Source organism: Geospiza fortis, unplaced genomic scaffold, assembly GCF_000277835.1.
Source record: "Geospiza fortis unplaced genomic scaffold, GeoFor_1.0 scaffold171, whole genome shotgun sequence".
In the NCBI taxonomy this organism is placed as follows: domain Eukaryota; kingdom Metazoa; phylum Chordata; class Aves; order Passeriformes; family Thraupidae; genus Geospiza; species Geospiza fortis.
The window spans coordinates 5,887,917-5,902,649 of NW_005054313.1; the positions used below are offsets into that span (position 1 = coordinate 5,887,917).

Consider the following 14,733-nt stretch of genomic DNA (forward strand, 5'->3'; position numbering starts at 1 on the left):
CAGCAGGTCAGAAAGAGAAAGATGGATGGGATGATTATTAAAAGAAACCAAGTTTATGTTCTAGACTCCACTAGAAATTGTCTATGCTCACTGAGATGTTCTGCAAAGGAGGTTTTCTCAGCAATACTGAATGTAGGGTCATTTCAATGTCAACTGCTTTTAGTATAAAACTGGGTGATGTTTTGCACAGATTTGTTTATAACTACATCAAGCAGCACTGTACACACAAGACTATTCATATATTTGCAGTGCTGCTTGGAGCACTGTTGTCAATTATGGACTACCAGGAGAAGGAAAGAGACACTGATTAGGAGACCTTTGCAAGAATATATTTTGCATAAGTTAATAAAAAAGTTGAAGAAAGAGAACAAGTCTAATCTTACAGATTTGTAGATTCTTGTCCTGATGAAATCCTACCTGACGTTATTAGAGGTTAACACTTTACAACTTCCACCCTCCTCAGGCTGCTCTCAAGGCCATCAAATAAAAATGATAATTGTCCTCTTTTAAAACTTTCCTGGGGTTTTAGGTTGGAGGTTTTTTTAAGCTAGAGGCTAAAACATGCAATTGACACCATCTGATCATTTCAGTGATATTCAGGATCAGTTTAACTCATCTCCCACTGCTGTCAGGGGTAAGTTATTATAAATTGTGATTGGGAGAGGGTTCAAGAACTTCTCAATCTCTCTCTCAGTACATTCCGTTTATGCTACCCATGCAGTGTCCCCAGGATTAGTGGTGCAAATTCCCTTCTCCTGTCTGGCTTGGCATTGAAAGCTTTTTAATTGGAACAGAGTTAGAGTATGCTCAACTCAAACTTCAGAGCTGAAGGAAGGCTAGAGGTGTAATCAACAGCGTCATTCGTAATGAAGTTCATCACCACAAAAAGTACCTGTGCTGAGGTTGAATTCCATGCATTATGGAGCAATGTGAAAGGGAGGAATTTCACAATATGAAAGGATGAGACAGATTAATGCTCTAGGACCTCCAGTCCCTGCTCTCTTTGATTTACTTTACAGTATGACAAAGCCCATGAGAATACCCTATACATAAAAATATATATAATATTGGATTCCTATCCTGGGCAAGCTGCTTTCTGAATTACAGGCATTGTCTGCATTTAATCCAGGTAATTGACATAAATATAAGGGAAGGCTTTTTCACACAAGTCAGCACCCAGGGTTAAATGTACCTCCATTAAAAACCTGCTAGTCACTGATATATGGCCTAATGACACTGTGTTTGCAAGAGAAAAGAAAACCAGCTTTAACTTTATGACCTTCACCAAAAGAGAATTTCCCTTCTCTTCCCAAGGAAAAGCAAATTTTACTATAGTCAGATAATATTTCAATCTGGGATTCTAAATAAAGCCATTTTATTATTCTTACTATTTAGCTTTTCTGGTCCATTTGGTTCCTACCTTTTTATACAAATTCTTTTAAAAATTGTGTTATTTATTGTGAGCAAGCCATAGAATGATTCACCAACTCAGAGCTTCCATATAGCACAGCTTTAAGTAATTATCAAAATACAAAAAACTTAATTACTGCCACTGAAGCTAAACCTCTTGCCATTAAAAAACTGATGTCTTTATTGTCTGAATAAATTTCTTATTTACATGTTAGTGGTGGTCCAAACCCTCTCACTGATAATGAAATACCTCTAACAGCAAAATTTGTACAGGTACCCTGCAATTGTTATGTTCCAAAAGTAGGTTCACAACAATTCCAAGCCAAACTCACTTGAAAGTTTGGACATGTACAATAATGTTTAAATATCCTGAGCCTGTTAAATGACCACTGAATCTCCACATTTTGATAGATCAGGTAACAAAAGGCTTGTTCTCTGAAGCAGTAACACTTGGGGTAAGAGTGATTGACCTTGCAGTGCTCATGCCATGTAGAGAACATAATTACAGATCAGGCCAAAGCAGTGATTAAACATCACTGTAGAGCTCATTTCTAGAAAGCCACTGGTGAGGAAATCCTGGAAAGAAAAGGACTATGCATGATAACAGAAAAAACTACTCTAGGTATAAACTAATTTAAGGAGGAAAATCACTTTCCCCATTATTATTACACGACATCCCTCCCTCTTCTCTGTGCACCTTCTCTAATTTCTACATGAACTGCTGGAAAAATTCTAAAGGAATGCTTGCTTCTCTTCTCATCTAGAGGGGTAAGAAACCAATGGGTAAGGAATTTTTGTATAAACAAGAGGAATATAAAATCTTTTCTCTGCTACCCACAGAAATAGCAGCCAGTTGAAAGGGGTAGAATTTTACTTTATTATGTGGTTCACAGGAGACTACACTGGGGGGCAAGTGCAGTTCACGGAATTCAACACTCACAGTCATCCAATCAAAGAACAAGTAAACATACTCAGTTTTATTTATCTTCTACTGTTACAATCTGATATATTGTGGTACATTTCAAGACAATATTTAAAGTCCTTTTAAAGATTCATTCTGTACAAACTGACATGCAACCTCCCCTGATTCTCAGAAGCAAAAACTTTAAAAAATAAGTTCCTGGTTCTCCTGCCAGCCCTCAACCTTCTTTCATTTTTAAGCCCCTCTGTCTGTGCCAGTGCAGAACTTCAGTAATTTGTTGAGACAAAACCTTCAGCAAAGGATTCATCAATAGAGATATAGAAGTAATTTTCCAAACACACATTTAGCAGTAAGATTTTTGGAAGGTACATGAAAAGCTTGACAAACCCACCAACTCTGGCATTTTAAGATGCAGACACATCTAATGACAGAGTGGAAAGTTCCAAATGAACAGGATTTTTTATTTCACTGAGGCACTTTCCACAGATATTTGCAATTATCCATTTTTTGTGGCAAAATCATTTATGAATCTGTAACTGATTCTCACTGAAATGTGAAACACACCAGAAATTTTGAAGTGTTTCTGAAGGAAAATACCACTCACCTTTGGCTGTCTATTTCTCCAGATGCATTGAGAAGCCAGATGTGCTAACCAGTAATTGTTGTTTCAGGTCAAACCGCTAATAATTCAGTGGGTGAGATATCTGTGCAGGTGGATGTCTCTACCCATCCTGGAACTGGTGAGCATAAAGTCACTGTGAAAGGTAAGTTCAAACAGCCAACTTTAAAAGAAAGCAACAACAAAGACCAAACCTCCAAGCACAACATCCTAAGTCAAACATACCAGTACTAAAATAAAAAATGATGGGTATTATAGTACTTGAGAAACTCTGACTACACTTCAGGTGATTAGGAGTGCACTTCTTCCTTGCTCAACATTAGCAGAAGCTCAGATTATGCAGGCAAGTACTGTCTATGCTTCTCTGTCTAGATAATTTAAAGTTATTATACTAAGTTTTAGAGTTATAAATTAAAATGTACCAAATTATACTTCTCAATTGCTTGTACATAATTCAGCGTTTGAAAACTACAGCAAAGCTGTGTGGTGAATGACTACACCAAGTCTTAAGAAGCCGCATTTTTAACAAAATCCCTTTATTCTGCACAATCTGAGTTTTAGAAACACAGAATCATTCAGATTAGTATAAACTGGTTTTTTTTAATTGCAGTGAAGGTAGCAGGTAAAAAGAAGCTGCAAATGTGAAGGATTTATAAAATACATGTTTATATTTGATACTTTTGAAAGTATCAAATACTAGAAGTAGTCAGACATCTTCACTTGGCAGGGAAGGGGCAAAGCATCTCCTAGGTTTATCAGGTATTCATATCCCATAGAAAAGCTCTCAGGTCACCTTTCACCGGCTATACCAAGTCATACAGGGTAATTAATTGGAACACTTCCAGTGGAATTGCATTTAACTTCTTTTTTTTTTTTTTATCTCTTTATAGTTGTAGCAATTAATAACCTAAACTGGCAAACAACAGCTATGTTCCGGCCGTTCGTGGAAGTTTGCATACTGGGTCCTAAATTAAGTGACAAGAAAAGAAAACATGGAACCAAGACAAAGAGCAACACCTGGTCACCAAAGTACAATGAAACTTTCCAATTGTAAGTCTTTTATCTCTAGGAGTTGCATATTTTTTGAAAATTTCCCTAAAATACTTTTGCCTTTAAACCACTAATAACAAAAAAAGCCATCCTAACATAGATATATAGACACCATTTCAAAATTATTTACTAATTTGTATCTTTGTTGTATAGGAAGATGAATGGCAGACACCAAGCTTTCAGTCCTACAAAATCTGGTTAAAAAGTAAAATTAATTTCCCTACAGAGAAATAATTATTTCTATCCCTAGGAATCTATTGGCCTAGGTATTTGTTTGGACAGAAGTATTGGTTATTATTTCTAGAGAATGCCTGTAGAGATATCAAAATGTGTATTGGGTTGTGCATGTGTTAATAGTATTGTTTAATTTAATCCTTAAATCAGTAAGAAGCTCCCACCTAACCTAGAGTTTTAAATTTAGTACTTCTCTGCCCTTTCCTGAGACCAGTTTATTTTCTTCCCCTTACCCTCCAACCCTGACTAAAATGAGTTCATTGTGTCTTACTGCAAAGCTCCTTTTGATGCCTGCTACCAGGGATTTTCTGTATATTTTGAAGCTGATTTAAAGTAATGGTGCTGACAGCTAGGGAACCAGCTGAACATTTTTTGTCCTTTCCAGGGAAAGGTAACTGTCTGTTCCAGCTATTGAGGGAATTCTGTTTCTGTTCAGGCTGCTGAGAACAGAGGCTCCATCACCAATCCATCTGAAGGGTTACCTGTGTAGAAAGTTTAAAACTAGATAACTTGTTGTAACAAAATGGAACCACAAAACTTAAACTATCACTCTCACTTTTATTTGCCCAACATTTCTAGAGCAAATTAATTCCTTGGGGGAAATTAAACTGAAGTCCTTGTTCTAAATTCCTATTGTTAATCCTCCCAGCCTGCTGGGTAACGAAGAGAAGCCAGGAGCCTACGAGGTGCACCTGTCAGTGAAGGATTACTGCTTTGCGCGGGAGGACCGCGTTATCGGCATGACCGTCATCCAGCTGCAGGCCATCGCCGACAGGGCCGGCTGCGCCGCCTGGTACCCCCTGCTCAGGAGCCTCTCCGTGGATGAGACTGGCCTGACAATCCTTAGAATACTCTCTCAGAGGAACAATGATGAAGTTGCTAAAGAATTTGTAAGACTTAAAACAGAAACGAGATCTGCTGAAGAAACGGCCTAAGATACCCAAGTAATGCAAGACTGTCACCGCCAAGAACATAAATACAATGCTGTTGTCTGACTAGTGCATGCATGTGCAAATCTGTGGGAATGTTTAACTATGTTTTCAGTGTTTGCCAGTACTTATGTACTATATTTGCAAGGTATGTCAAGGAGCTGTATATCTTTTATACATATTTTGGTCTTTGGTAAAGTAATTGTTCCAATGAAGTGCCAAAACTAAGATTAAGAGTAAATGTTTCATCATATCTTTTTAAATGTTGATTTCACCTCATCACAATTTGATTATTTTTTACCATTTATTAATAAGTAAGTAGCTTTTTTAATTGATAATAGGTTTTCGCAGTTAAACTGTGTTGCTGATTCTAAATTAAGTTACATCTCTTACTCTTCTTTTAAAAATGAGGTGTACCTACTTTTCTTCAAACTCTCATGTTATGCAAGCCTCATTTTAGGTGTCTTACTGATGACTTTTTCTATCATTACTACAGATGCAGTTACTTATAGAAAGTGTTTGTAATTTTATAATTACCAATATAAAGTAATGATTTTTGCATAAAAACTGAAAAGGATGGAAATATTTTATGCTAATCTCTTTTTCCAACCTTTCATAAATATCACTGTGAAGAAATGCTGTTAAAGCAGGTTCTCAAGAAGCTGTGCTTATCAGAGTTTGTTACTGATGTTTGATATCTTGCGATAACTTTGTTCTTCAAAACTGCCACGGTAATATCATATTTGTATTAAAAGAGTAAGTCAGTATCTGTAGAAACAGGTTGCTGTACAGTACAGTATATGTGCTTTTAAAAAGTGATTTTTTAAATGATATGGTACTGTACAAGGGGTAGTGGTTTGGAATATGTAATGCCGGTTTGTGGTTTGTTTCTAGAAATTGTTTATGAGAAGAAAAGATGCTGTTAGCATTTTCACTCAGAGTTATTAACGTTGCTTTACATACTTAGCTGTAACATCAGTTAAGTGCTTTATTTCTTTAATTTTTTTTAGAAAAGTTCAACAGTTTGTACTTATGCAACATTACTATGTATTGCACTAAAGCAAACTCTGTGTCCTGTAAATATATTTAGTGAGGAATTGTAAAATAAAGTATGCAGAAACTGCTTTCCAGTTTTGTCATTTGATATTATTTATGTAACTCTTGGTTTTATGTGCATGTGAAGCCCATGGAGTGGGCTTACTATATAGCTTTATAATATATTAAAGTATGATTTGCACTGTCTGGAATCTGGCTGTTTTATAAGTGTAAAATTTGATATCTCAGTGTCCTAAAAATATAATTAATTAGGCAGGTATATATATATACACACACACATATAAAAAAATGTTGTGTAATGCTACACATTTGTCACTGGTTTTGCTCACAAGTGTTTCTCATTACACAGGTTGGAGTTTTCAGCTTTGCTTAGGGAAAAAGTAGCTAAGGGAAGGGAGGACACATAGTTTGTTTGCTGATGTCAGCCTTCTAAAAACCTAACACATGACTCCGTGCACATAAACCAGATTCTTTCCAGGAGATATTGGTTAGATGTTTAGATGAGATTTTAAGGTGTTTAAATATCCTCAAATTTCTTCCTTGAATACTAAAAATTAGATTTGTCATAAGTATATTTAGACATTTAGAGAAGTTATGCACAGTCTTTAGAGAGTTAAGAACACTCCCCTAAGATCATAGATTTCAAATTGTGTTTCTGCCAGGTATAGCCCAAAGTGTGAACAGTAGGCAGACTCTGTTTACAGTTAACAAGATTTGATGTAAGAAAACATCAGCAGGCTCAGTTTCAAATACTAAAGGAAAATAATCAAGAGATGAGGTTGTTCCTGTACAGAACACTGTTGTGGACAAAATGCAAAAAGAATTACCGAATATGTCATTCGTGGCCCTGTGAACTAAACCAGAAAGGCTGGAGTAAACAGCTTCTGGTTTTTTTACCTGGAGCACTTTCATCATATTTTTCTGTGGTTGTTTATTTTACTGTAAAATGGCACACATTTTAGTGCATAATGTAATCACCACCACTTAACTGTTTATCCCCGAGACTGGGGATAAAGGAATAACAATGAAATCAGTCAAGGCAGGCAATTACTGCTTGTAGTGGTCTCCCTCAGCTGCACACAGCAGAAGCAATCAGGCAAACCATCCCTTATAATCCACAGCTTTATACAGTACACTTCAGTCTTTCACTGTTTCTGACAGAGAAATATTTATAGATCAAAAGTTGTCATGTGGAAGATAAGAGGAAAAAGCATTAACTCTACAGCACAGGACTGCTTTAAGCCTTGTTATGAATCAAAATACAAATAAAGGCAATAGCACAGGCAGTCGGACCTCACACATTTCATGAAGTCAAAATGATTGACATGGAAGAGTTTTCAGTGCTGTTTTAAAAGCTGTTATAATCTCTTTTAGAAAATAAATATCCCATTAAAAAAAAAATCAACTTGTGAGAATTTTCTTAATTCAGCTGAACTAACCTAAGCAAACTGACAGCTGTTCCTGCAGCTTCACTTCTCAGCAACAACTGATGCAATCAAAATCCTACATGGAATTCCATTTGCATTGGTTAGTTAAGATAGTAAATATACATATATGCTCTTAGGGAAATAAAGGAGAAAAAAAGACAGCAGAGAACAGCAAGATTAATTTGAGAACAAATTTTCCATTCTCCAAGGAACAGCTGCTACATGGAAACCATTTGATGTGCACCTGAAAAGACACGTTCAGAGAAGTCTGTCACATGACAGCTCTTCAAGTCAACTGACAGTTTTACATAAAACTGTTCAATAAAGACTGAGAAATATTTTTTCCCTTTTTATTTTGTTTTCTAGAGTGAAAATGTAAGAGCCAAATATAGAAACTGAATTAAATTTTCCTTAAAGCAATTTTAAGGTAGTATCTGACAAAATAAGCAAAGATGTAATGTATTAATTAAAATAATATAAGAAACTAAAACTAGCAGCCATTCTGAATCTCAAACACCTTACTTAAAATAGGGTTTTTTTTTCCCTAATGCCAATTGAGATGATACCTGAATTAAGAACACAGTGCTGGAACTGGCCTTTTCTTTGCATATGGACACTGAACTCAGGAAACTGCTAAAATACCAAAGGAAACATCTGGGAGATGTGCATAGTTCTTCATACCTTTTATGTCTTCTGGAGACTTAAATTTGCATCAAAATAATCAATTCATGGGTGTTGGGCTATCATCAAGAGGCTCAACCTGTCCCAGCAACAAAATATGAGACATTTTTTCAAATCATTTTGTCTGTATCCTGAAAGAATCAGGATTCTTTCATAAAGAATTCCTGGCATGTGCAAATGCCCCCATTTGGCTTAGGTAGACATGACTCTAGTGATTTACTTGAGAAGCTTACAGAAAAGAATAATAATAATAGACCAATAATTTCCATTCTTTTTCTTCCATTTGTTTGACTACTTTTCATTTATATTCTCATGCTAGTGACTGTAGAAATCAAATTTGTAGACAAATACTGTAAACAGAATAATAATTTACCATTACTGTATTAGTCTGAATTAAATACACATTTCTCACAAATCCCTTGAAATCTAAAGACCTGAACAAATATGGGGAGAATACTAAGTTATTGTATTAAATTAAATTCAGCTAGCAGACATAAAATCAACATAAATGGATTCAATGTTATTTGTAAAATACAGCTGGGCAAGAGTTGGAAAGCATTCAGCTGTTTACACATGCTTATTTTGATGGTATTCTCATATTATTTTGCATTTTGGCACCAGATTTGTGTGATTGACTTGTACTATGAAAAATTCATAGAAATAAATCTTCAGGAGATAAATTCTAAATTTTTTAAAGAAATTATAATCAAGACCTGATACAAACACAAGACTGAGACTAATAAGCAGAACTGGGATATTCTAAAGACGTGTCACTGTAAGTATTGGCTGAGAGAAAGAAAAATTACAGTTTGTGTATGGAAAATATCTGTTTCTCCTGGGTGTTCTATGCTGAATGAATGCACGCACACACGCTTCAGAGTATAAATGCATTTCTAAATGATGAATCTATAAAAGCTAAATTGAAGATAAACCCAATAGGCAACCAAGTGAACAGAAGTATCTTTTCAAACAGAGTCTGTAGCTGACAGCTTACCTAAACAAACTTCCTAAATGTCTCAGCCTATGACCATTTCATTGTAAGAATTCAGTTTTATATTTCAAAGACTCCAGCAATTACCCCTGAAAGCCTTCACTATCAATTTAGCACAATGAATTATTCACTGCAGAATATGAAATAACAAGTGGGCATACTTTCACTTTGTAGTGAAAGCCATTAAAGCATCATAGATGAATTTTCAACTAAATAAATACAAGATAATCAGAAAAGTTAATCCAAGGAAGTGAAGTCTGCTCTTTAATATTTTTCTGTTATTTCTACACACTACAGTCCCAGGCTCCAACCTGCATTGCCTCGGGCTCTCACATAAGTTAACACCCATTTCTCTAGGGGTTTTTTTGAGCAGTAGTAGGAGTTCCAGGCAAAGAGGACAAACCAGAGAAGCTCAGGCCACAGAACAGCTTCCTGAGCTGTTCCCAGCTCTGCTCTGTAAACTGGACACACACTGTTGTCTGACCAAATACACCAAGGAAAAAACAAACCTACACTGGGGTAAGCACAAGTGGAGCAAGTAACAGGCCAGACTCAGGCAAAAATCAGAGATCTCCATCTTCACTTGCTCAAGATACACAAGAGCTGCTAACCATTACTGAGGCAGCTCTAACTTGCATTTCATTCAGTTCTAAGAGGGCCTACACATTTTGTTCAGTCATGTTTACCCATTTAAGCAAGAGGATTTTTCTTGCCAGTGACAGCACTGACTGCAATGTGAGTCAAGCCTCCAGGCCTGAGGTCATGACAGTAAGAAAACAAATGTCAATTACTGACTAGCAGAAACAAAAAACTGAAAAGGAATTGTGAAAATATGCAGTTTACAGTAGAACACTAATGGAAAACTACAGCAGAGTGAATCCATTCCCCTCCTCTAGATAACAGCCCCTGTATGATGCCTGCTAGATGGACTTGAACTTACAACACGTGGCAGGGCTTTGTCCATAGAAACCACCCAGTGTTTCTGGGCATTATACAGCAGTCAGACATAAAAACCAATTCACAAGCAAATTAGATACCCAGAATAGCTGGACTGTATGGGAATATACTCAGAGAAAAAGATGGAGAGGAAAACAAAAGAGGAATGGATATGGAAAAGGGTTGACAGGGAGTGTGGATTCCGACTGCATTCCTTTACTCCTGGCAGAACCAGAAAAGGCTCTGTGATACCAATATGACACAGAAAGGTAGATTTGTCTGTATTTTTGTCATGTTCTAGCTCAAGAGTTACTTCTGTTGATTTTGATTTCAGTAGAAGTACAAGACAGGATTTGATCCCTGAGAGGGTCTCCCCCTTCTTTTTGTACTAAGTGGAGTCTGAATAAATGTGCTCTGCATGTCATTACCCTCTGTTACAAGAAGATAAATGTATTCCCAGCCCAGAAACCACCATAAACAAGTTCAAGCTACAGAGCCTGCAGATATTATTTCCCTGAATAATAAATATCCAAGACACAACAACATCAATGAGGTGGGATATTCTCTTGAGGAGCTTGAGAAACAACAGCAATTTGGATCTAATGATGCATCAATGCATCAATATGTGAATTTGTACCCAGGAGACAAATCAATATGCCCTTAAAACACTATCTGCTTTTCCTGTGTAATTTACAGAGGAACTCCTGTGCCAGACTGAGCTTCCTCAGCACTGTGTCCACTCTGAAATTAGGTCAAGCCCTTCGTTCTCCCCTGCTCGGTAGAGACAAAGCATTGCAGGATCTCCTGAAGTAAGCTGGAGTCAGTAGCAGCAGTGAACTTAACTCCTACCAAATATGCTCTGTGATGCTCAACAGTCCATATAAGCACAGCACATCTTCCCTTTACTATAGAGAATTTCATTTCTGATCAGGGAGAAGTTTCTCAGCAGAAAAAATAGAACCGAAGAATGCTGTTTACACTTAGCAATAACTTACTACACTTATTAGATGGAACAATGAAGAGTGTAACTCTAAGTACATATCCTTCACTGTCAGAAGGAAATAAACAAAACTTATACACAAAATTCATTGCATAAATTGAATCTCTTTAGAAAGAAAATACAATCGAAATAATCAATACATAGAAAAATACTCATAATCAGCTTGCAATTTTGGCAAATATTGTTATTTAGACTGGCTGTCTAAATAATCTGTGAGAAGGGGTTAAATCTTTGTCAAACACTCCAAGTGAGCTATTGAGGCTAGTGCCAGCTAAAAGAGTCCTGGCTGGCTAGATGCAATGCCTAGAATCAGCTTATTGAAACACAGACCAGGTTTAAAATCCAGCGTGTCAGACATTGCTAATGGAAACAAACACAGTCAACTGCAGTATTTAGAGAATAGCATCTGCTTTTGTGCAGAGAGCAAAGTGAACACCGAGCAGAAAGCAATTTGCCAGACAGAGGAGGAAAGTCTGGAACAGTATCATTACTTACAGCAGCACCTTGTGGATGACAGAGTTAAATAAAATATTGCTGAAAAAGAGATACCTAAAAACCAAAACAAGAGACATTGCAGTAAAGAGAAGAAAGGGCAGAGTTGAAAGAAAAGGGCCCATGTAACAAAGACTGCGCTATTCTAAATCAGACCTGCCACCTAGAGAGTCCTTTGAACTGTAAATTATTTAAACAGGCTGATAGAGGATGATTAGCACACATCCATATCCCAAGGTGACTGTGAATAACAATAAGAAAAAAACAAAGGAAAAAACCAAAAAAACCTCTTCAGACCGTCCTAGAAAGGAGTTATAGCAGGAGGAACAAAGTTCTAGATTCATTTTGAAATTCCATTATAAGAACACTTTCAGTATATCTTTAGCCAATAAATAATAGGCAAGCAGTGCAAGAGACTTTCCCATTCTTTCTGCCCACACCCCAAGCTCATAAAAGGTTTGCTGTCAGAACACCTTTGTAGAAATTTAAAATGCCCTCTGAACTCACCAGTAGCAAACACAGCACAGCAACTTCTACTACATAAAACTATAGTCACACAATACTATAATACCTGAAAAAAAACCAAAATCAAATTACAGGGACATACACAGGTCCCCCCAAAACCACCCATATGAGTTGACTCTGTCCAATCAGAGGTAAGAGCAGAGTGAGTGAAGAGGGTGCAGAGGCACCTGGTCACAGCTTCCATGGTGCTCTGACCTTATGTGATTTACCCACAATCCTCATCTTCTGAGGCAAGCAATGTCCCATCATTTGCACACAGAAGGACTGAGGGAATAAGATTAAATTTTTTTTAAAATTATAAAGGGCAGGCAACAGCATCAGAATTTAAATTCAGGCAGCCTTAGATTCCAAATTTATGCTCTAAGCATTGCACCTTGTTTTTCACTCAAGAAAAGAGAAAAAATTCTATTACCCCAAAAGGCTGAATACTCTCCAAAATTCACAGAACTATTTAAATTCATTAACCTAGAAGTGCAAATTGGCATCCAAATTTGAAATTAAAAACTGCCAAGATTTTAATTCAGATTTAACATGCTGTCTGATCTGTGATTATACTGAATTTTAAAGTAAGTTGCAAAGAGCTGTGTATAATATTTTCCTCAATTAAAAAAAAAAAAAAAAAACAAAGAAGAAAGAGTTATGTGCTTGTGGTTTAGTGGAGGGGGGGATTGTTTATTTATCTTAGCATTTAACATATAGAACAACAAATAGCATATCTGGTACAGCTATACTTTGCATAGGTCAGCTATGATTTGTAGAAATGCAATCAGAGTTAGATATTTTTGTTGAAAAGGGATTCCCAAAGTAGATAACGCATCAGCCCTGGCTGCCACCATCAGCTCTGCTGGCTCATTCTCACTGACCACCCAGAAACTGAGGGGGCTTCTCTTCTCATCAATGCAAACTAGAACTAGGATGCTGCTAAAAATTATTTGGGAACATAAAACCCAGAGAACTCAGGGCCATTTGGAAATATCACTGAGCATTTTCACAAGCCCACACACACAATAATAAGGATTTGATAAATCTGTGTCAGCGTTCAAACTGGAACAAGAGAGCCTGCAAGTCTTATTAGCCGGAGCTCTTCACAAAGTAATTTTGTGTTTCTTAATGTAAGAAAACCAACTGGAAACCAGTCTTCCCTCCAACTCTAAAAGCCCCTAAGTCCAATTGAGAAAATTTTTATTGTTAATCTTGAATTTTTCCAGTAATTAAATTGTAATGAAATATTAAACATGATATGGTAAAGATGATCTATGAATTTTTGGAGAGCAGGAGGCAAGTCTGCTGGACACTGAGGACTCAAGGCAATTCTTTTCATTAAAAATATATCATTTTTAGTTATTACCCAGGAGGTGCTCTTACGTTATGAATTAAACTTCACAGAAAATTACTTAGATTAAAAATAAGATTTCTTCAATCATTGCTGAAGTAATGAATTCCCATTGGATGATCCTGGGATAGCAGAATAAATATGTATGAAAAAGAAGCAAAGGCTGCACTCTGGCAAGGTTATTCTGTCAGCTGGCAAGAGTTACACAGCAGAAAAAAAACCTTATCCAAAATGAGGTGCATTTGAGGTCTAGCTTTAACTATCGAAGTAGTCAACTCCGACACTTGAAAAACCGACATAAGTACTATTTAAGTCGTTTGGCTTTTTTCACAAAATATATCTGAAACATAACTTGTATTTACACAAAGTGGGTTAAGTCCATTTGGAGAAGGCTGCATGTATCATGTGGTGTCTGGGTAGAGATATCGTAGATTAAAAATTTGGAGAAGAAATAAACAAATTTCAAGCAGTGGTCAATCCAAGGACTTGAGAAAGAAAAAAGACCAAGGAAGAAAGTCCAGTTTGAAGCTCGTCTGCAAAGTTATATAGCAAACATATCCATTAAAGATTATTATTAACACAGGATTACATAGCATTATTTCCAACTGTATTTACTTAGTATAAAGCTAGCTTTAACATCTTGACTACTCCTCAATTTCTTCTCTAAATAATAACTCAAAGTACTCAGGGATACTATTCTACTGTTCCAAAATATGCTTAAGAATAACCCTGAAGGAATTGCATCTGCCTGAAAAGGACTATTTCTGACCAAAAAAAAAAAAAATGAACCAAAAAAACAACTCTGCTTTGAATGTGTTTGTATTATATTGAATTGTTTGTATTACATTATATCTCTCCTTCATTAATTATGAAGAGTCAGAAACACACTGAGATGGCTCCTACCAGACACATAAGTCTGACAAATCTCATTTGATGGTGCTGAAGGTAACAAGTGCCAGACTCCATTCCTGGACGAAGCCTCTCCTGCACTCCCAGCTACTCGTGCAGTTTGGCCAACACAGGGGAGCCCCAAGAGCTGAGCCTGCTGCACTGCCACAGATAACCCCAGAGCAACTAAAAGGGGGTACTGGATACATTCCTGAACACCCTTTGGACTTGAACATCCAA

The 14,733-nt window shown here is 36.5% G+C and overlaps 1 protein-coding gene across 3 annotated transcripts in view; it reads left to right on the forward strand.

The window, feature by feature from the left end:
- UNC13C (unc-13 homolog C) overlaps positions 1-6,406 on the forward strand; it is a 133,521-nt gene extending 127,115 nt beyond the window's left edge. For all 3 annotated transcript variants that reach the window (XM_005419659.2, XM_031055882.1, XM_031055883.1), the window contains 3 exons: positions 3,004-3,096; positions 3,842-4,001; positions 4,885-6,406. In XM_005419659.2, coding sequence (XP_005419716.1) covers positions 3,004-3,096; positions 3,842-4,001; positions 4,885-5,170 — 539 coding nt within the window. In that variant the 3' untranslated portion in view covers positions 5,171-6,406. The remainder of the gene's footprint in view (positions 1-3,003; positions 3,097-3,841; positions 4,002-4,884) is intronic.
- The last annotated feature ends 8,327 nt before the right edge of the window (positions 6,407-14,733 follow it).